Raw genomic sequence first — 21,897 nt, forward strand, 5'->3', positions numbered from 1 at the left:
CTGGGTATTAACATTTTACTACAGTGCTTGACAGCCTCTGTGATAAATGAAATAGGGGGGTAATCTCCCTTTTATGGACCCAGCCAGCCAGTTAGCTATAAAATCCCTGTTAGTAGCTGTTCTCTACTTGCTTTACCTATAAAGAGTTAAAAAGTCTCCTTGCATAGGTAAAAGGAAGGGAATGGGCACCTGACCAAAAGAGCCAATGGGAAGGCTAGCTGTTCTTAAAATTGGGGGAAAACTTCCCCTTTGTCTGTCTGTGGTGTTCTCCTGGAAAGAAGGGACAGAGCAGCTATGCTGTAAGAGCTTGGGCCAGGTATGAAATATCTTCTAGAAACTACTCATTTAAAACTCCAGACAAGTAAGTAGATCAGGAACTATCTAGGAAGACACAATTAGGTTTACCTCTGTATTTCTTTATGGCTTGTGGACTCCGTACTAACCCCAAATGCTTCTGTTTTGCTTGTAACCTTTAAGCTGGACCTCAAGAAGGTTTTTCTTGATACTGAAATTTTGTAAGTGGGTTTTATAAACCTAGCAATAGCCTGAGTTTCAAATGTATTTTCTTTCTTTTTGTTTTTAATAAAATTTACCTTTTTAAATAAGAGGATTGGATTTTGTGTCCCAAGAGGTTTGTGTACACATTGTTTAATTAGCTGGTGGCAACAGATTTCCTGGGTTTTCTTTCTCAGCTCTTCCCCAGAGGGAGGGGGATAAGAGGGCTTGAGGGTACCCCACAGGAAGAAATTCCCAAGTGTGCCTTCCTCGGTTCTCAAGGTGGTTTTTGCCCTTGGGTGGTAGCAGCATCTCATCCAATGTCAGAAAAAAGCTGTAACCTTGGGAGTTTAATACAAGCCTGGAGGGCCAGTATTAATTTTTAGAATCCTTGCAGGCCCCCACCTTCTGCACTCAAAGTACCAGAGTGGGGAAATCAGCCTTGACAGCTTTTTAGCCTGAACAGAAAGCATATGCCAGACAAGTTTACAGTGTGTACAGTTTAACTCCCTGGCTCTGGGTACCTGATTTAGGCTACGTCTACACTAGAACGATAAGTCGGCCTACATTAGGTCAACTTACAGCCACCACATTAAATACTGCAGTTGCTGATGTCCACACTACCCTCCTTCTGTCAGTGGTGCATGTCCTCACCAGGAGCACTTCCATTAACTGAAGAGGGGCAGAGTGAGGGACTGAGATAAGGGCTCTCAGCTCCCCACAGCTGCCCCCTGGGAGCCCAGCTGCCCCCTGGGGCTTCTTGCCTGGAAGATCGCCTTCTCAGCTGGAAGATCCATGCCAGGCATCCAGTTGGCTGCCATGCTCCCGGCAGACAGCTGGGACCCTAGAGGGCAGCAAGGCTTCCAACAGGGAGCCCAGGTGGCAGCCCAAGCCAGGAGCCTTGGGTGGCAGCCCCTAAGAGCGGAAACCAGACATTCCAGGAGTTGGCTTTTTTGTCAATTTCACAGCTCCAGAACCATGAAATGGACAAGAATGACAACCAACAGCCAATGTAAGGAATGCAGTGTCTACATAGAAAACGTGTTGTCCTAACTACACTGACATAAGGCCTATGCCTCTCACTGCTGTGCTTTTATTTTGTTGGCATAGCAGGGAATTACTTTTGCAGGAGGAGCATTTCAATGTGTAGACCTCCACTGTTTTGTAAGTGTAGACAAGGCCCTAGGATTGCTGGAACTTTCCTATGAAGTCAACAGTGGTCAACATTTACTGCCTGACAAACAGATGAAAAGAAACTTCACCAGCTGAGCCTTCTCTGCCTGCTGAGTCAGTCTGTTGCACACATACACAATGGGAAATAATTGCCTAAGAAGGAGCACTTTGCAAAAGGATCTCAGGGTTATCCTGAGCCACAAGCTAAATATGAGTTAACAGTGTAACACTGTTGCAAAAAAGCAAACATCATTCTGGGATGTATTAGCAGGAATGTTGTAAGTGAGATAGGAGAAGTAATTCTTCCACTCTACTCTGTGCCGATTAGGCTACAACTGGAGTACTGTGTCCACTTCTTGGTGCCTCATTGCAGGAAAGATGCAGACAAACTAGAGAAAGTCCAGAGAAGAGCAACAAAAATTATTAAAGGTCTAGAAAACATGACCTGTGGGGGAAGACTGAAAAAATTGGATTGTTTAGTCTGGAAAAGAGAAGACTGAGAGGGGACATAACAGTTTTCAAGTACATAAAAGGTTGTTACAAGGAGGAGGAAGAAAAATTCTTCTTCTTAACCTCTGAGGACAGGACAAGAAGCAATGGGTTTAAATTGCAGCAAGGGAAGTTTAGATTGGACATTAGGTAAAACTTCCTGTCAGGGTGGTTAAGCACTGGAATAAACTGCCTAGGGAGGTTGTGGAACCTCCATCATCGGAGATTTTTAAGAGCGGGTTGGACAAACACCTGTGAGGGATGGTCTAGATAATACTTAGTCTTGCCATGAGTGCAGGAGACTGGACTAGATGGCTTCTCAAGGCTCCTTCCAGTCCTATGATTCTATGATAATTAAACATCCTCGGTGAAGATTTCCTGTTTAAAAGTAACGTTTAGGCATTTAGGAATTTTAACTCTTTTCCAAGTTGTCTGGTACATTGCTACAAATAAAGGTTTAAATAGATTTAGATAATCCTTAAGGTTTTTTATTTTCCCTACAAAACTGGGTTTAAATTATACAATTTAAACACTGGTACAAACAGCTGCAGGAGTATTTTTTCATTTACAATTTTTTTAAGGCAGTGCACTGAGTAATATTCTGAGTGATTACCACTATTTTGTCTCAGAATCCAGCTTAGGCCTAAGGGGTCATGAATGTCCACCATCTGCAATGTCCAAAACTTCAGTCTCATCAGCTGGTACCACCACCAGTGCTGTAACTAAAACATGCACCAAATGACTTACTTCATCGTCCAGTAAAGTCATCAATGAGTTTGTATTCAGGACCAACAAATTCACATGGTTCAATCATTCTAAGCAGGCTCCTCTCCACCAAGCAGAGCAACCATTCCTGGAAAGCAATGAGGTGGCAAAATTCGCAGGCATCTTGAGTAATTCTTATGAAGCCCAAAACTGACTGAGAAGAGTTACCAAGGTCTCTCTCAAAATTGGGCACCTGTGCAACAAAATGGCAGATGAAATTCAATCCTGATAAGGGCCAGGTAATGGACATCAGAAAATGTAATCCCAACAAAATGATAGGGTCCAAATTAACTGTTACCACTCAAGAAAGATCTTGGACTCCCTGTGGATAATTTTCTGAAAACAAGTGCTCAATATTCAGTAGCAGTCAAAAAAGGCTAACATTGGGAAATGGATAGATAATAAAACAAAATATCATAATGCCACAATATCAATCAATGGTACACCCAAACCTTAAATATTGCACGCAGTTCTGGTTGCCCCATCTCAAAAAAGATACCCTGCATTAGAATTGGAAAAGGTATAGAAAAGGGTAACAAAAAAATGATTAGCAGAATGGAGCAGCTTCCATGCAAGGAGACTTTTTAGTTGGAAGAGTGTCAACTGAGGGGGGAACATGATAGAGATTTTTTTTTTTTAAAGTGGTGTGGAGAAAGTGTTATTTACTGCTTCACATAAAAAACAAACCTGGGTCATTTAATGAAATTAATAGGTAGCAGTACAAAAACAAACTGAAGTACTTCTTCACACAACACACAGTCAACATGTAAAACTTGTTGTCAAGAGATGTTGGGAAGGCCAAAAGTATACCTTGGTTCAAGAAAGCATTAGATAAATTCATGGAGGACAGGACTATCAACGGCTATTAACCACAATGGTCAGTGACACAACCCCATGCTCCGGGTATTCCTAAACCTTCAGAAGCTGGGACTGGATAACAGGGTATGGATCACTCAAATTGCCCCATCCTATTCATTCCATCTGAAGCGTCTGGTACTGTCCACTGGCAGAAGACAGAATACTGGGCTAGATAGACCACTGGTCTGACCCAGTACAGCTGCTTGTATGCAAGATGGCTAAATACAGTGTATGAGAAGAAAATTGAACACTGTGCAAAAATGCTCACAGGAAATATGTTAAAATGCATCTTGATGGGTGGTGCAATGCACACAATGATCTAGTAATGTGTGTTTGTGTGACAACAGAAGACGGGGTTGTCTATCTTACAGGAACAAATGATATATCAGGAACACCCTTACAGAAGCAGTATAAGCAATTACAAACTGACAATAAACATTCAGGTGGGTAGCTTTCTCACAGACAATGCTGCCAAAGTAGCAAAGATGTGAAGAAATCTAGAAGATAATTAATGCGACTTACAGCATATGGTTACAGTGGTCACTTGATGGATCTTTTAGCCAGAGACATAAGTACAGCTCCAGGAATAAAGGAAAGTGCTGCTGAAATTGCAAAATACTTCAGTAACAGTCATTTTGCTTTCAGGTTCACTGAAAAGGCCAGGAGGATCCAAACTAATTCTCCCCCAAGATGTACAATGGAATTCAGCCACTGACTGATTTCAGCTATTTATTAAGAATTGGCCTATTCTGATGACAATGTGATGAAAATTGTGACAAGACAGAACCATCACAGCCTAAGTAGTCAACACAGGAGTAAAGAGAAATGTACAAGATAGGTTTCAGTGTATTCAGCATATTTCCATAGCTTTGGACAAACTGCAGAAAGATTCCTGTTGTACTGCTAATGAAGTTTGGAAACAACTTTGAGACACTGAAGAAACAAACACCCAACAACAAAGTTAAATTGCAGGCAGCAAAGAAGATGGATCATATTCTTGCCAGGGTAGATGCTATACCAGCATCTTTTTCAGCCATTAGGCATGGGCATCTAATTATCATCCACAAATAATGCCAACCCTAGTAAATTTCAGGACTGAATATGAACCATACAAGCAAAACGTATTTGCTGATGCTTCAAACAAAGTCATGCCACTGAAATAGTAGAAGTCACTAGCTAAGCATCTGGAAGCAGACTTTATTTAAGTGCTAACTCTGAAGTGGTAGCCTCTTCTGCAGATACAAATGAAGGAAGTATTTTTTCCTGGACTAATTCATTCAAAGTTGGAAAAGCAGGAAGACTTGTCTCTCTTTTCCATTCTATGAATAAAAATGAGGAGGGAGGGGATGAGATCTACTAGTTTTTAAAGTCTGAATGACAGACTAACGAACTTAGAAGACTTGTCTCATTATCAGGAGACTACGGCCTGGTTTACACCTAAACATAGTTACGGCAAGTCTACACTACAAAATTAAGTCAACCTAAGTTATGTCAACCTACAGTCACCACAATAATTAAACTTTGCATGTTCACTCTGTGCTCCTTAGGTCAGCAGTGCGTTTCCTCACCAGCAGCGCTTAGACCAATTTAACTGTCAGCATGGAGCATTGTGCTTCTGAAAGGCAGTAACAGTTCACGTAAGTAATGCAGTATCTACACTGAAATTACTCCGACCTAACTACATTAACTTAAGCATTATGCCTCTCGTTGAGGTTACATCACTAGGAGCCCTATTTTAGTGTAGATCAGTGGTTCTCAAACTGCAAGCCCCAGGCACTTTTGGCCCAATCAGCACACAGCTGCAGCCCTTGTGACATCCTCAGGGCCATACATGTAGTATATATATTGTGCAGATGCAGACAACAAAACAGAGCTGCATATGCAGCCCACAATGGTAAACAGGTTGAGAACCACTGGTTTAGATGCTTACAGAGTTAGGTCAATGTAAGCTGCCTTATGTCGACCCAACTCTGTAATGTAGACCAACGCTCAGTCAACCTGAGCTACATCGCTCGGGGTATAAAAAATTCACACCTGAAAGACATAGTTAAGTTAACGTGAGCCATAGTATAGATAGCACTTGATCTACGAAAGAACTCTTCATTGTCTTAGCTACCGCCTCTCCAAGAATTGGATTTACCACAGTGACAGAAGAACCCCTTACATCACTTAACCACAAGTCCATGCTATAGCAGCACAGCTGCCGATGTAGTGTTTCTAGTGTAGACATACATTTCTACTCCAGTTACTTCACTTAGGCACATTAGAAAATTTTCCCAAGCTGCCCTGAAATAATCACTGATTATACCTAAACCCTGTTTAATAAATCATTTAACTGTAAACGTGAAACACGTTTTGTCGAAAAGTTTGTATATCCCAAACATTTAAAGTTTAGTTTAATAAAAATACATTTTATATACTGTTGTGTGCTTAAATTCCGGTTACCATCCTACTGCAGCTTGACAAATTAACAAAAATATATCATTCATCGTTTCCTAATGTACTAAAAATGAACAATTAAGAATCTGAAACTATTAAGCTATAGAATTGTTTAAATAACGAGTACCGCAATTGTGCTCCTTCCTAGATAGCAAATAGTGCGCCATATCTAGTGTAAAGGCTCTGTGTAGTTGTAAATGACATGTTTTAATGATTATGTAAACCAATGAGAACACACCTTTTTTGGAGAGTATAAATGGAAACATGATTAAAATCAATTATTTACACTGACATTTCCCACTTGGTGATTTAAATTGTGGATTTAAATGAATCAGTCCCACTAACATGGTTGTTTCTGTATCATATATGACCACTGGTCCTAGCGGTTCTATCCACCTGGAAAGGAACTCCTCCTCCTTAACCTAACAGTCTGCTAACTACCCTTAAGAAGAAACTGCTAGAAGAAAAAAAGGTGTGGTTAAGTAGACATTTTAGGGGAAAGGGAGACTAGAGAACCCAAGATGCAAAAGAAAACCTTTGTTTTTAATTATCACATAACTGGTTCTGTTCAGTAACTGTAAATCCTACAAAGCCCTTTTAACAGCTTGCATTAAAGCTTAAGTGTAGCCTATAGGGCTAGCCTGCTTACCTATATATTTTTTCTAACTGATTTCTCATTTTCTTATAGTTTTGAATATTTGTTTTATTATAATAGATTTATGGGTTTATATTAAAGAATATTGGCTGTAATGCAAGGGACCTACAGGACACATCCTGAATGTTGAGCTAAGGCAAAGTTAGCATACATATATGGCTGTGACCTTTAAAAATAGATAGATAAAGGATGCATGGAAGCAGGTTGGCAAAGGGAGCTTCCTAAGTTCTTATCTTTTAAACTCAACAGGTCCACCACAAGAAAAAAAAACGGGTAGGACAAAAATAACTGATGTGACAATGATGTAATGCCATTAATATGTCATCAATATGTACAAATATGCCAGCCTATGAAGTACATCTAATAACATTTTGTGGGTGAGAAAATCAAGTTTGAACATAGGAGGAGGGCCTGAGTGTTCAAGCTCTAAAAGGGGTGACCCACCATGCCAAGGAAGCTTCTGAGTTTTAAATTCCAGTTTTGCTAAGCTTCTGAGTTCCAAAGCTTCTAAGTAAAACTGTAAGTTAGCTTCGATAGCTCTTAAGCTTCTTCTAAGCTCTGCACCTCCCACTCAAAAACTGAGGAACTAAAACCTGAATCTGAACTCTTTTGGCATGCCAGAGGCAAGGCTGGTTCTCTGTCTCTTACCACCAGGTTATCAAGAAAGGTGAGAGTATATCAATCAAAAGCTTTACACTATATAATAATATCACATGTATCTCTAAAACAATATTATTTCATTTGTAACTAATTATTTGAGCATTTAATTACTGTTTGAGTACTATTCCATTTATCTCAAAAGTCTTTAAGGCTACATTTGTCTCAGTGTAAGTGTGCTGGTCATACCCCTGAGTCCTTGCAAACACTATGTAGCCTAATTCTGAAACAAAACGCTTTTCTTCTAATCAAATTAATTGGTAAGCCTATAACCCATATTACCCAAGTTAATATTATTAACTTCCTAAAACCAGGCAACATAAGTAAGATTGGCTTGGCAGGCCAATCAACTGACTGGACAAATATTTTCAAATATTCCAGCAAGAATGCCAGGATGTAGGCTGCAGCCTACCTTTTCGATTGCATCATAGTACCATCTGTTAGACGCCTACTTAAATGTCTTGATCATGCATTTTACTGTAAGTTAATGTCAGCTATTGGGGAAAAGGTGAGCACCTTGATTGTTCTAAAAGACTCCAACCAAACATTTTATGTATGTTTATATTTCTTCCTTTGTGTACGAGGCCATCAATGTACATGGTGTTTAATAGGACTTGTAAACCAAGTTGAGATATGGATCCTTCCCCAAAGAGCTTACAAATCTAAACTGATTAGACAAACGTACAGAATAACTCTGAAGGGACTGGGGGGAAAGGAGGAGGGGAGAAGAAGGTTCACATTCATTAAACTTCCACCCCCAGAGAAAAGATGCACAGCCATTAAGCTGCTTGAAGAGTTGGCCTGCTGCCAACCTAGTATAAATCCATTTAAAATGACATTGTTAGTATGTTTTATTTTTTTTAATTTCTCTTGCTTTTGTAGTTGTTCAGTCTTCAATAACCGTCACACTTCAATACTAGATTAACATGGTTAAAAAAAAAGTGTGTTTTTTTTTATGACTCAGCCCTTCATATTTGAATTAATATATCTCATTTAAGTAATTTCTTTTAAAATTAGACCTAAATACTGAAGGCTCGCCCTACAGAAGACCATAACATCTTACTCTGTTATCTTTCTAATAAATTAGTGCTTTAAAATGTCTGAACAATTATTCTGGGATTGGTCAAATGCTCAACCCTGAAGTTAGATGAGATTAAATGTATGTGTAGACGGTTTTCATGTGTTTTCTCAAATTGCATTTACCTGCTAAATAAAAATACTTAAAAGAGTGTTGGTGAAAAATCACTTTCTGAAGGGAGGCGAAGCAAGCAGCAAAAACATAGTCAGACCTGCATGGTCATATGCCACTGTAAGCATAGAATCATGTGCTTAAGTCCTAATGTAAACAGAAGAACAATGAAATTCCACCATAAGACAAGTATGGGAAAAGGCACAACTTCTTCGAGACAGGTACATGGACAGATGTGCAGTTAGCCCCATAACTAAGACATGACATTTGGCAACTGGATTGTTCAGTTATGTATGGGCTACATTTTCACCTGTATTTAAGTACTGGGAATTGATCCAAAGGCTATTTAGGGACCATTTTATAACAAGTTCTCAATCCATTTCCTGGACTGCAAAAGGAAATGGATTAAATTAGTCTTTCACCCCAGTTTTCATCACCATAGTTAAAGCAAACTTTCTTCCAATGCCAGTGCCAAACCAGTTATATGAACAGATGGCTTCCCCTCTCTCCAGTGTTGCCCATCTGGCACCTTTCACAAGCACTAAATTCACTTAAGGTAATCTAAGTAGGCATCTCAAATTGGTTCTCAGACTATCAGGATGCACTTCTAATTTACTGACATTTAACCAAAGAGACTTGGAAGACAGTTTTTAGATTAATGTTTTCTGATCAACCCATGTCTGCAGAGACTAACAAGTGTGTCACTGATTTCCTCATCTTACTTTGAAAAAGATAAATTTTCTACCAAAATGTAACCATGAAAGCATGCACTGATGGCAGCTGGTCGGTTTTCATCTTCAGTGTAAATCCAAGAAAAGTACTAAACTATTGTACATTCTGTAGATGTTACATCTGGAACCATTAATTTTTTGTATATTCTCATTTATCTACTTAACCTGGAAAACAAGTATAGAAGGAACAGTGATTTTATTACTCATGTACTTTGTGCACTTGCACTGCTGAATATTGCTGCAAAGTGAAATAGATTGTTGCTATAGTACCATATGCTATCTCAGGAAAGTCAACTATCATATGAAAGGAATGAGCAATAGAACACTGAAATATATTCAAATTGTCACATATACTTGTCTGAAGCATTCATAATTGTCATTTTCACAGCCAGTCAGACACCCAGTGCCTGCTGCAGCAATAAAAAAAAAAAAAAAAACGAACAAGCAACACAATATCATGTTTTCTCCTCCTTAGGGGCATTCCAATATTTGAGGGAGACAATTTCAGTTTATACTTCTGCCTCTTCTCCTCCTCCACTGTACAGCTCCTCAAGCCAGCTCTCTTGCCCAGAATACTTCTACAGTACTTATGAAGGAGTAGAGATCAACAGAACAATTTATGATAATCTCAGTCTCCCACACATAAAATAAAGTGTGCTTCCTCATCGGTTAAAGTTCACTGAATACCAAGACCCATCTTTAATGTTGCAAGATACTAACAACCACGAAGACATTTAAGACTAGAGCTCATCCAAAAAGTCAATTTACTCAAGTAATGTCTTTCTTATCCCTTTGTCTGGATTTTTGTTTAATTTTAAAAAATATTTAAGCAGTTTTAATTGAGAGCACTCTACTGAGAGACTGGAGAGGCAAAGTTTGTAAAACCATGTCCTTTACTCTAGGGTTTAAAATTATATTCCAGCAGGTGCTAGCTCCTGCAGGAGCCCTAGTGTAGACAGAACCACCATGGGTTAAAGCTAGAATCCAAAGAGTTGATTGAAACCTGGACTGAAGTTGAGGCATCATCTATGGCAACTGTTTCTAGAAACTCCTCTGGAGACATTTACTGTTAGACAGGCGAGTCATCACAACTTCATTTTAACAAAGAGAAATTTGAGCATAAAAGCCACTTGAAGAGACTGCAGCTACTTATCTTTATAAAATGGGCAGCCCTAATTTTACACATGTAATATAGTATTTCTATGTAAGTTCTCAGTCAGGACAGCAAGTTTAGTGTTAAAGAAGTGTGTCTACTTTAAGTTATGCATGAGTAAGCTTTTAGTCTCACTGTTAAACAATAGAATACCAATTAAAATTTGTTACATATTTTTGGATGTTTTTCTACATTTTCAAATATGTTGATTTCAGTTACAACACAGAATACAACCACCTCACTTTATATACACAGGCATATTCACTTTATATTTTTTATTACAAATATTTGCAATGTAAAAATGATAAACAAAAGAAACAGTATTTTTCAATTCACCTCATACAAGTACTGTAGTACTTTATTGTGAAATCTCTTTATTGTGAAAGTGCAACTTACAAATGTAGGCTTTTTTTGGTGGTTACATAACTGCACTCAAAAACAAAACAATGCAAAATTTTAGCGCCTACAAGAACACTCAGTCCTACTTCTCGCACAGCTAATCAGTAAGACAAACAACTTCGTTTACATTTACAGGAGATAATGCTGCCCACTTCTTATTTACAATGTCACCAGAAAGTGGGAACAGGCATTTGCATGGAACTTTTGTCGCCGGCATTGCAAGGTATCTACGTGCCAGATACGCTAAACATTCGTAGGCCACTTCATGCTTTGGCCATCATTCGAGAGGATGTGCTTCCATGCTGATGACGCTCATTAAAGCAATAATGCATTAATTAAATTTGTGACTGAACTCCTTGGGGAGAACTGTATGTCTCCAGCTCTATTTTACCTACATTCTGCCATATATTTCATGTATTTTGTAGTCTCGGATGAAGACTCAGCACATGTTGTTCATTTTAAGAACACTTTCGCTGCAGATCTGACAAAATGCAAAGGAAGTACCAATGTCAGATTTCTAAAGATAGCTACAGCACTCGACCCAGGGTTTAAGAATCTGAAGTGCCTTCCAAAATCTGAGCGGGATGAGGTGTGAAGCATGCTTTCAGAAGTCTTAAAAGAGCAACACTCCAATGCGGAAACTACAGGCCCAAACCACCAAAAAAGAAAATCAGCCTTCTGCTGGTGGCATTTGACTCAGACGATGAAAATGAACATATGCCAGCCTGCACTGCTTTGGATGTTATTGAGATGAACCCATCATCAGCATGGATGCATGTCCCCCTCTTCACTTTACAGTGCTGAAAGGTGCAGCACTCGGAGAGCAGGTGGGGTGTTATTTTACACCCCTGAGCAAGAAAGTTTCAGCACTGTAAAGTGGCAGTGTAGAGTGGCTGCATGAGAAGTAGGACTGAGTGGACTTGTAGGCTCTAAAGTTTTGCACTGTTTTGTTTTTCAGTGCAGTTATTTTTGCACATAATTCTACATTTTAGGATAAAGAGATTGCACTATAGTACTTGTATTAGGTGAACTGAAAAATACTATTTCTTTTGTTTTTTACAGTGCAAATATTTGTAATAAAAACAAAGTGAGCACTGTACACTTTGTATTCTGTGTTATAATTGAAATCAATATATTTGAAAATGTGGAAAACACCCAAAAATATTTAAATAAATGGTATTCTATTAACAGTGCGATTAATCGAGATTAATTTTTTTTAATCGCTTGACAGCCCTACTTTTAAAATCTTCATATTTCTCAACAGCATTCAACATGTATGAAACTAATGTGGTTTTGTTAAAGTATTGGGGGTTGTGTTAAAGTATTGGGGGGGGGTTATAACTATTCCCAGTTGTCTCGCTATGTGTCCTAAAGTAAACACACAAGCTGGACAACTCATTTAACAAAACACACTTTTTAAGTAGTTACCAAAAAACAGAACACTATGAACTACGGTGTTATACTTTTTTCCACTTGGCTTCCCTTATACAACTTGAAGACCAACTCTCTTTCCCCCACCCCTTGAGGCCCCTAATTCAAAGTCACCACCTGATTTAAGTGGATCCACTTGGATGTTGTGATATTATAGTTGCCTACAGTTTCACAGTTCCCCAATACCTTCACGCTACAGTTGTGAGAGCACAATACTAATTCAATGCAACTTCAGACTTTTCCACCCTCAAAAACAAAATTTCTTATGCACAAATTGATAAAGAGGACAGAAGGAAAAAAAAAAGTCAAGTCCATACATTTTCTGCACACACTGCAACTGTCTGTGCGTCTCAAAGCCTTCCTTGGCACTGAAGGTTATCATGGTTTTTAAAGTTGAAAATAAAAAACCCAGTGAAAGGTGCAGCAATGTAATTTAGCCCAAGTAAATTTATATATCAATATGTCCTATTAATCTTAGACCAAGATTATCCAATTTGACTAGCAATTGTGGGTTGTCGACTCAAGATTTCTCTCTTGGAGGGACCTGATTTTTTAGAGGATGGAGGTTAACTTTCTGAAAGTGTCTGCAACCTCCTGAGAAGACAAGTTACATAAAAAGGTTAGCAACCAACCACTGCACTAAAGTGGCACAAAGTTTCTGAGCAGCAAAATAAGATTAAGGTTTATCTACTTATTAGAAGACTGCAAATGAAGAAAGTATCTGAAGAAATTTGCACATTCTGCTATTTTATTTCATACAGATAAACAGGAACAGAAGATTTGATTCCAATGTAGTACACAAGTTTAAGTTGATCCAAAGTTTGATTACAAGTCTATCTGCAATGTTAGCAATTGTTATACAAACACTAAAAAAATTTCTTGATCGCCAACTTTCACATGAAAATAAGATTCTGAAGATAATCAAATTCTCCAGATTTCCCTAAAACATGCTCCAAATGATGAGTATCTGCTGAAAAGCCATCAAGAGGAAAATGCCTAGATGTACTCTCAACTTAAACAGAACTTGCATAGAATACATGCAAGACTGCAAGAAAGCACTCATTCATTTTACTCATCTCATAACTGTCAAGCAGCTTGTGGTAGGAAATCTGAAGAATAATGATGAATAATCAAGTGAAAACTTGTCAGTTGCACATGAGAAAAGCAGACTGTTCAGTAACTTAGTAAAAACTAGCATTCCCTTTTCAGAGTCACAGAGCACGTGCAGCTTTGTCTATTTTAACTGATTATATGTTTCAATGCTAGACAGTCTTACACATCTATACATTGTGAATGGGCATGTTAAAGCCATGAAGATGGATTGCCAAGTTTGACTGTAGTTTTGGTTCTAGATACATGATGCTTGAGTCAAAGTATAGCAACATGCTTTAAAATATTGAGTTTTAACAATTAACTATACTCCTTACTAGTTGTAAACACTGGTGTTTCAACTATTCGCACCTTTTTTATCATTGCCACCGCACCATCAGATCCCCCTAAGATTGCAAAGACTGACCAATTTCTCAATGGCTTTTCACATACCAAAACTAGAAACAAATATAACCGCATGTCAAATTTTAGCAAACTGTTTGAAAACACACTCCTATCAACTACTTGTTTCAGCCATAAATAGGATTCAAAGCATTCTGAACAACTGTTTTAATGTGCTGATCACTGGTTTTATTAGTATATTGTTTAAAAAAGTGCAGTTAGTTTAAACTATTCTTTTGAAAAATTAGTTACACTAGATAAATAGCAAGGCAAGTACAGTGAGTGTGTTAGCTTTCCTTCAAAAACGGTTAAATATTTCAAAGGATGTACACTAACAGCTTTTGCAGTCTGACTGAACATGACATTTTCCAAGCAAACCAGTCTGGTGTTTTATTTGAGTGCTGGAACCAGAAATAGGAGGAGTCTATTAGAAAGTCACTGTATACAAGGACCACCAGACCCCACTGAGAAGATGGTAAGATTTGGCAATAGCTATGACACTTATTCCAGTATTTGAAACAAGTACTGTAAAAATTTTACACAGACAATGCCTTGTTTATACTGCTCTATATACACTAAAATTTAAGTACAATATTTATATCCCAATTGATTTATTTTATAATATGGTAAAAATGGGAAAGCAAGCACATTTTCAGTAATAATGTGCTGTGACACTTTTTGATTTTGTAAGCAAGTAGTTTTTAAGTGGGGGTGAAAACTGGGGGTACACAAGACAAATCAGACTCCTGAAAGGGGTACAGTAGTGTGGAAAGGTTGAGAACCACTGCTTTAGAACTATAATTTTGATTTAAATGCAAGATGTTTTACAAAACCCAAGAACAAGTTCATGATTTCTCACTTCATTAAGAACTTCTGGGGGAGGATTTACACTTTGTCTATCAACAGTCTTATGATAGTCAAGACTGAAATTTTACTCTTCACTGAATTTTTCCTCAATTAAAAATGGAGGACTTGTGGCACCTTAGAGACTAACAAATTTATTTGAGCATAAGCTCTCGTGAGCTACAGCTCACTTCATCGGATGTATATGCTTATGTTCAAATAAATTTGTTAGTCTCTAAGGCACCACAAGTCCTCCTTTTCTTTTTGCGAATACAGACTAACACGGCTGCTATTTACTGCATTTATTTAAACCATTTACTCAATTTAGTGTCACATACTATGTACACGTCATAAAGTTACCTTACAAACCAAGTATTTTCAGGCAAGGGCCATCTTTTTATCATCTGTAATACTGTGCTGAATATAAAGGAATCTTTGTCCATGGGGAGGCTCCGAGGCACCACCAAAACACCAATATTTATGTCCTCAATATCTTATCTTGTAGCTACTAACAGGTAATATTCTACATTTATCTTTTAACCCAAGTCTCCTTTTCACTTCAGCCTATCCATTGTCTACATTTGCTACTCTTTCCTATCAACATACATAAATGCATTAAGTAATGGGATATTATACAACCTCTGTGAAAACATAAACGGTTATAACAAGATCTATAAGGTCTCTAAGCACTATACTACAACTAAATACTGCCTACACGATCGTAGTGCTTAACTGGATCCTGTACACAGGGTTTCACCTTTAAGCGGCAACAAAATAGTTGTCAAATGATTTCTCTTTAGACAAGGAGAAAGAGTGTTATCCAACTGAATCTGCACAGCAAGCTAGGTAGGCAAAACACCAGCATAAACCAAACAGTGAAATTTCACTGTTTGCTCTTATGAAGAATGCTACAAAGAAGTTTAATTACTACAGGTGGCCAGGGCCATGGTTGTGCATCTGGTCTAACTCTAAATGCCAGCTTAGTTCTTGAACTAAAGTTGGGGCATTGTTGCTCGTCTACCACCACCACTGCTAGATGTAACAGGTTAGGGACAAGGGGGAGTTACCTTAAAAGGTAAGGTTTTCTTTCATATATATCCAACCCTGCTCACCTTTTTCATCAAAAGAGAGCCAAGTTTGAAAGGGTATGGCTACAGGCCTTGTGAAACAGTATCAGAGACCATTTATTTTGTTTTATACCGCTCAATCTACTTAAAATGTCTTGAAAAAGGGCCCATCAGCAACCCACTACTTCCTCTTGAAAATCTTCAAGAGCAACTCACAAACATCTCTGCTCCTCTCCCTCTGTCCAACACTGATACATTTCTGCTTTGATGACGTCTTATACTTGCTAACAACAGAACTACCACTAGTTAAGCAAGACCCAGGAGAGCATGCAGAAAGAGCACTCTCTCATCACAGGAACAGTGTGGAGTAAACAGGAAGGGAAACTAAAACATGACTAAAGAGATGAGAGTGAAATTACTCCAGTATGAACTTTTGGATTATGTAGTCCAGTACCTTGTCTGTCACTGGCTAGCATTAGATGCATTAAAAAAATGTTAACAACCCACAGAGACAATAGTGTAGTAACATACTCCTATATAAATTATCTTCCTAACTTCAAGCAATTTGCTTCCTTCTCTAAGCATGAAGGATAAATCCTTTAGCTTTGTTTGTCCAACAGTAGGTTTTTATCCATAAAAATTAGAGAATAATCAGCATCCTATGGAATTCTTAGCATCAATAGCACTTCCTGATACCAAGTGCCTCAGATTAGTTAGGCTTTATGCAACAAGTTATTAGCAGTTTGATATTTTTAAAATTCCAGTTAAACAAGCCCCCAACAGATAAGCCACAAATCAAGTTGCTCTCCTCAATTAGAGGTGAGCCTTAAGTTCCAAGTCTTCTGTCCTTTACAATAAGAAGTTAAATATTTTGCTGAAGTGATTTTAACATTAGCATCACATCCAGCTGCCCTGGATAATCCTGTGTTCTATAAAACCACAATAAAAACCTGAGCCTCATCAGTAAAGTCATCCTCATCAGTTACAACATAACAGCAGTAAACTTCATGAACTCATGCAGAAAGATTTACAGTGAAGGTCATCTGTGCATCAGATGTTCTCCCATTTTAATATTTCTCCTGGAATGATGCATACTACAAAAGCCTACCTACATCAACACTTCAGGACATATTATATCTTTCTAGTTGATGCCCTTGCAGTTCATGCTGCTCTACATACCTAGCTCCAATCAACTTTGTCAGAAACTGGCCAATAATATAATCCATCCAGGTCTGCTTTAGTCTATACAGCAAAGAAAACTCCATATTTGGCCTGTGCTGGTCGACTCTGGCTAGTGGGACTGTTCTATTGCTGTGCAGACTTCCGGGCTCAGGCAGGAGCCCAAACCCTGGGACCCTCCCACCTCACAGGGTCCCAGAGCTCAGGCTACACCCCGAGCCTGAAAGTCTATGCAGCAATGGAACAGCCTCATAGCCCCAAGCCCTATGAGCTCAAGTCGGCTCGCATGCGCCAGACATGCATGTCTAGCCGCTGTGTAGACACACCCTAAGAGGCCTCAGGTGCACCAGTGCTAAACTGCTCCTGCTGAGAGGGTCAAAACATTTGAGTAAGTTAACATTTACAGTGTTAAGACATACCTGAGCTATGTCAACCATAGTTGCTTATAATCCTGTTGCTGACATATGGTATTATGTTTGCTCTGTAGACAATATCTTTGTGCATCCACTACAAAGGCTTTAATTCTACTTGTTTAAGTGAAGTTAGTCAATTGTGATAGTGTTCTAGATTTCTTTTTCATTATATAATTTATTGTGTCAAGGAACAGCTCTCTCGAATATGCCTGTATGTCACATTCGAACAGTTAACATTTGGATAGCCGCAGTCACCCTTGGATATTTTAATCAATAGTTGCTTACCTCAGAAGAGTGTACTTTACCATGATCCAGATGCCAGATGTAAAAAACCCTCCTTTTGTAGTTGCATCATAGCATTACTCAACTGTGAAGTCAACATTAGGAACAACAAATCTGTTTTACACCACTTATTTTTAAACAATAAGCTATACTATTTTAAATGTAGACAGGTCAGAAAGTGGAAAGCCTTTTTTTTAGTGCCAATGTATATATACTTGGGTGCTTCTATTGTTAATTTTCACAATATACCACGTGAAATTATGTTACACTCAAGTAGTCTACCTTTCTTCAATTAAGGTGCCAATTTGCATTTCACAGTCACATTTTCTTTCTGAGTTTCTCTGTTTCTGAGAGAACCAAATGAAGAGGAAACTGACTATATACAACCAGGGAAACTATAGACAAAATACTTTCACACAGGGTTTTTTGTTGTTGTTTTGGGGTTTGTTTTGGTTTGGGTTTTTTGGTTGTTTTAACTCACAAGCTTAGGTAAGAGTCAGACCTTCGATTTTATTTGACTGTGCCTCTTTAGAAAGATGAGCTGGATAGACTCCACACACTTTATATGGCTAACTGTAGTGAACAGAAACGTGTGAACACATATCTGAGCATCACTGGGATGCTCAAAGCAATGTGGTGTAACCAATCAACAAGCAACATCCACCACCCTTGCTTAGGCTCAGCTATGCCTCTAAATCAGCGGTTGCCAACTGAGGGGCACAGGTCAGCCTCCACAAAGAGCAGGAAGGGAGCGCCACCCAGCCCCACTCAGGCCATGGCCACTGGCTCCCGGCCATGGCCCCAGCTCCGCTCTCGGCATGGCTCTGCTCCCAGCTCCCGACCACGACCCCACCTGTAGCATTGGCTCCCAGCCCCCAGGGGGCATAGACAAGGTAAGGGGAGGCACAACCAAAAAAGCTTGGGGACCACTGCTCTAAATCTGAGTCACATTAACCAATTTACCTACATGCACAACAGTGAAATTCTAAGGGTGAATTTCATAGCAGTTTGATATGTCAGTCACGCAGATTAAACCACCTCAGATTTGTTGCTGGGTAGTCCACCTCATCTGGGACCATGTCTAACATCCATGCCCAATTAATTTTTGAAAGCTGCTCCCATAAAGCTTTTAATTCTTCCCTAAAGGTAGAACTCTCCACTAACCTTGGAGATGGTGGCACTGGGGGTCTGATACATATGATAAATTCTGATGAGAGCTAGGAAGAGGAGTTTTGTACAATTGCCAAGTGCAGACTCCAGCATTTGACATACAACACAGTTCTCTTCCATGCCTATGAAGTGCAGGGATGTTACTCTTTAATTCAGTTGTTATATGAAAGGTTATTCAGATCACGTTTAGAGTTTCCCCTGCTGCCTTCAGTACACACTTTCTCTCCCTCATAACAAAGTGCTGTTGAGCTCAGGGTCCTGTAATATGGAAGCCTAGACTTACAGATTTAAGTCAAATTTCAAGTTTTATAGAATGGCACTGTGGAGGTAAACAGTTTTTCTACAATGTATTGCCATATACAAAATACGTTGTAAGATCTGAGGCACATTGCGTCTTTATTGGCATTAGTTTGGGATGACTTGCATAACTTAACTTGGCAGATCCTGAGTAACCCAATTATGCCAAGAAAACAATTATACCAAACTATCACGTAAACACACAATTTAATTTCAGACAACTCAACAATCATAAGTAGAAGTACAGTGAAATTCCCCTCCCATCTTTGAAATATTCCCTTACCTTTATTACTTGTACAAAGACAAGGATGTTAAGATTAAGTGCATGAGAAACAACTCATTTGAAGCTCAGGGGGCTGAATCCACTGAGGCAAACAGCTCCTCTCAGCTACAGTTCAAACCAACAAAACTTAACAAGCTTACTCTTCCAAAGTATGGATCAACTCTCCAGCTGAGCGCAGCCTAATTTCCCCTTGGAAGTTCTGAGGCACCACAGGCAGCCACTTGTGGCAAGTTGTATTTTTACCCTACACCCCCTCCCCTTTACTCCTCCCCCAAGCTTGGTGTATATCAAGCATTCTGTACCCCCACCACCACCCCTGCAACAGGATGCTAATTCCCAAACAAAGCTGCAAAAGTTGAAAGCTAATATGCATGTTTTATATTGCTAGTTTTATAAGAATGAGGTTTAGTACTTGATACTACAAAACTAAGTACCCGAGTAATTTTAGGCATTGAGTAGTTCCACTGAGTGCCAAGGGCCTAACACAAACACATGGTTCTCACGGGCAAAGGAGTGAAAGAGAATGAGAGAAGGGTGCCTCTGAAAAAGTATGTCTTGTTTCATGGAAGTAAGTGTACCTACCATAGGCAAATACCTGGGATTTTCTCCACACAAATCTGAGTCTGGGAATAGTCATGCAGATTAGACAACTACAGGAACCAAGCAATACTGAAATACCCATCTGCATCACTAAGTAATGTTCCTAAAACTCATTTAAATCTCTCCCTCCTAGTGAAGCTAACCACTATTTCCTAGTTCTGGACTCCCATAACACCTATTGGCATTGAATTTCAACATATATTGCTTTACAGTTTTTTTTTTAGCATAAACATAAGGAGAATTGAGCAGGGTAGCCCCCTTATCACTAACAAGTGAGAAGACAGATTAGTAAATTCATCTAGCAGTCTCCTAGTTGACAGTGTAGGGATCTGGTAAAATTTAGCTTTTTATAAGTGCCAGTTCCATCTCTTCATTGGGAATTGAAACACAAAAGCATAGAGATCATGACTGAAATAAGTAAACACAGCTACTTTAAGAAACCGGTTAAGTTCCACTGTGCAAAATTAACAAGACCTAAAAATGCTTAGTGGCTGAAAAGTTAGATTTTAATACATTCTGAGTCTTCAGGTTAGCCGCTGAATCCCAATGGTGACTTTAAAATTATTATTTTCACATTTAGAAGGCACTTTATGAAGTGCATGGGCTACATATATCTATTTCTTGGTGTGTTGATTATCAAAGAATCAGCAGTGTGCCTCTTGATCCCAAAACAGGTGTCGCAGTGTAAAGGTAACCCCAGCGATTACTTAGTTTAGCCCTGGTGTGAGCACTTGAAATCACTTCAACTGCCACACCACGGCTGAATTCAGAGCCCCTTGCAAAGATGCAGCCCAAACGAGGTTTACAGGCGGATTCGGGGCAAAACCCGGACTTGTTGCTGTGAGTCACGGGTCCTGTCTCGCGGGAGGAACCGTTCCTGAAGGAGCCGTGTTTTAAAGACAGCATCGTGAGCTCAACCCCACACGCCCAGGGCCCTCCCTGTGCCCCCTCTCGGGTTGCGAGCGGGCGCGAGGGCTGGCGTGCAACAGCTGTCTCAGGGACCGGCAGGGCTTTTCCATGCACAATACCCACGGCTTGAGGGGCACGCAAACCGCTCCGCAGGACCCGCCCGGCTCCCAAACCCTAGGACCAACCGCCGGGGCGGCGGCAGCACGACACCTAGACCCGCACCCGCAGCGCGTGACTCCTGCCCCACGCCAGCCTCCCACCCCCGTCACACGCCCTCCAGCCTCTTCCTGCCGCGCCCGCTCCCGCGGTGCCCCCCGCTCCCTCACCAGCTTGGGCTTGTTCCTGCTCTCCTCCTCCGCGGCGCGCCCGCTGCGCTTGAGGTTCGCCCTGCCGGAGCCCGGGGTGTCCTCGCCCGCGCCGCCCGCGCCCCCCGCACCCGGGGCCGCCTGGTTCTCCATCCTCCTGCCCTGCGCCCCTGAGCGACGGCCTTCTGTGCTGCGAGCGGCTTCCTCAGGGCCCCATAGGCGCTTCACACGCCGCAGGGCAGACGGGCGGCTCCCTGCTGCTGCCGCCTCCTTCTCCCCCCACCCCCTCCGGCCAGTCGGAGAGAGCCCTCGGCACCCTTCTGCGCATGTGCCTACCCCTGAACGGCGGCCTAGTGAGCATGGGGCCAGCTGCCTGCGCATGCCCCTTACGAAAGTGAAGCCACGGCGAAGCTGCCGCCCTTACCTCGAGCTTCTCCGAGGCTCCCTTTCCCTGAAGTCCCGTAGCAGAACGGGAGGGGGAGGGGCGGCGAGCAACAGATGCGACAGCAGCGGGGGCGGGGCATCTAGTTGATCCGGAGCTTGCGGGTCACATCTGCTGACTGAGGGCGCGTAGGGAGCCAGCGTGTTTGCGGCTGGTGGCTGCTCCAGGGTCACCCGGAGACA

At 40.3% G+C, this 21,897-nt stretch overlaps 1 protein-coding gene across 5 annotated transcripts in view; it reads right to left on the reverse strand.

Moving 5' to 3' along the window:
• The window catches only part of DIAPH2 (diaphanous related formin 2), an 838,844-nt gene extending 817,287 nt beyond the window's left edge, over positions 1–21,557 (reverse strand). For all 5 annotated transcript variants that reach the window (XM_075132420.1, XM_075132419.1, XM_075132418.1 and 2 more), the window contains exon 1: positions 21,295–21,557. In XM_075132420.1, the coding sequence (XP_074988521.1) occupies positions 21,295–21,426 (132 nt within the window). In that variant the 5' untranslated portion in view covers positions 21,427–21,557. The remainder of the gene's footprint in view (positions 1–21,294) is intronic.
• Between the last annotated feature and the right edge of the window lie 340 nt (positions 21,558–21,897).

The sequence above is a fragment of the Caretta caretta genome, chromosome 9 (genome assembly GCF_965140235.1).
Source record: "Caretta caretta isolate rCarCar2 chromosome 9, rCarCar1.hap1, whole genome shotgun sequence".
Classification (NCBI taxonomy): Eukaryota; Metazoa; Chordata; order Testudines; family Cheloniidae; genus Caretta; species Caretta caretta.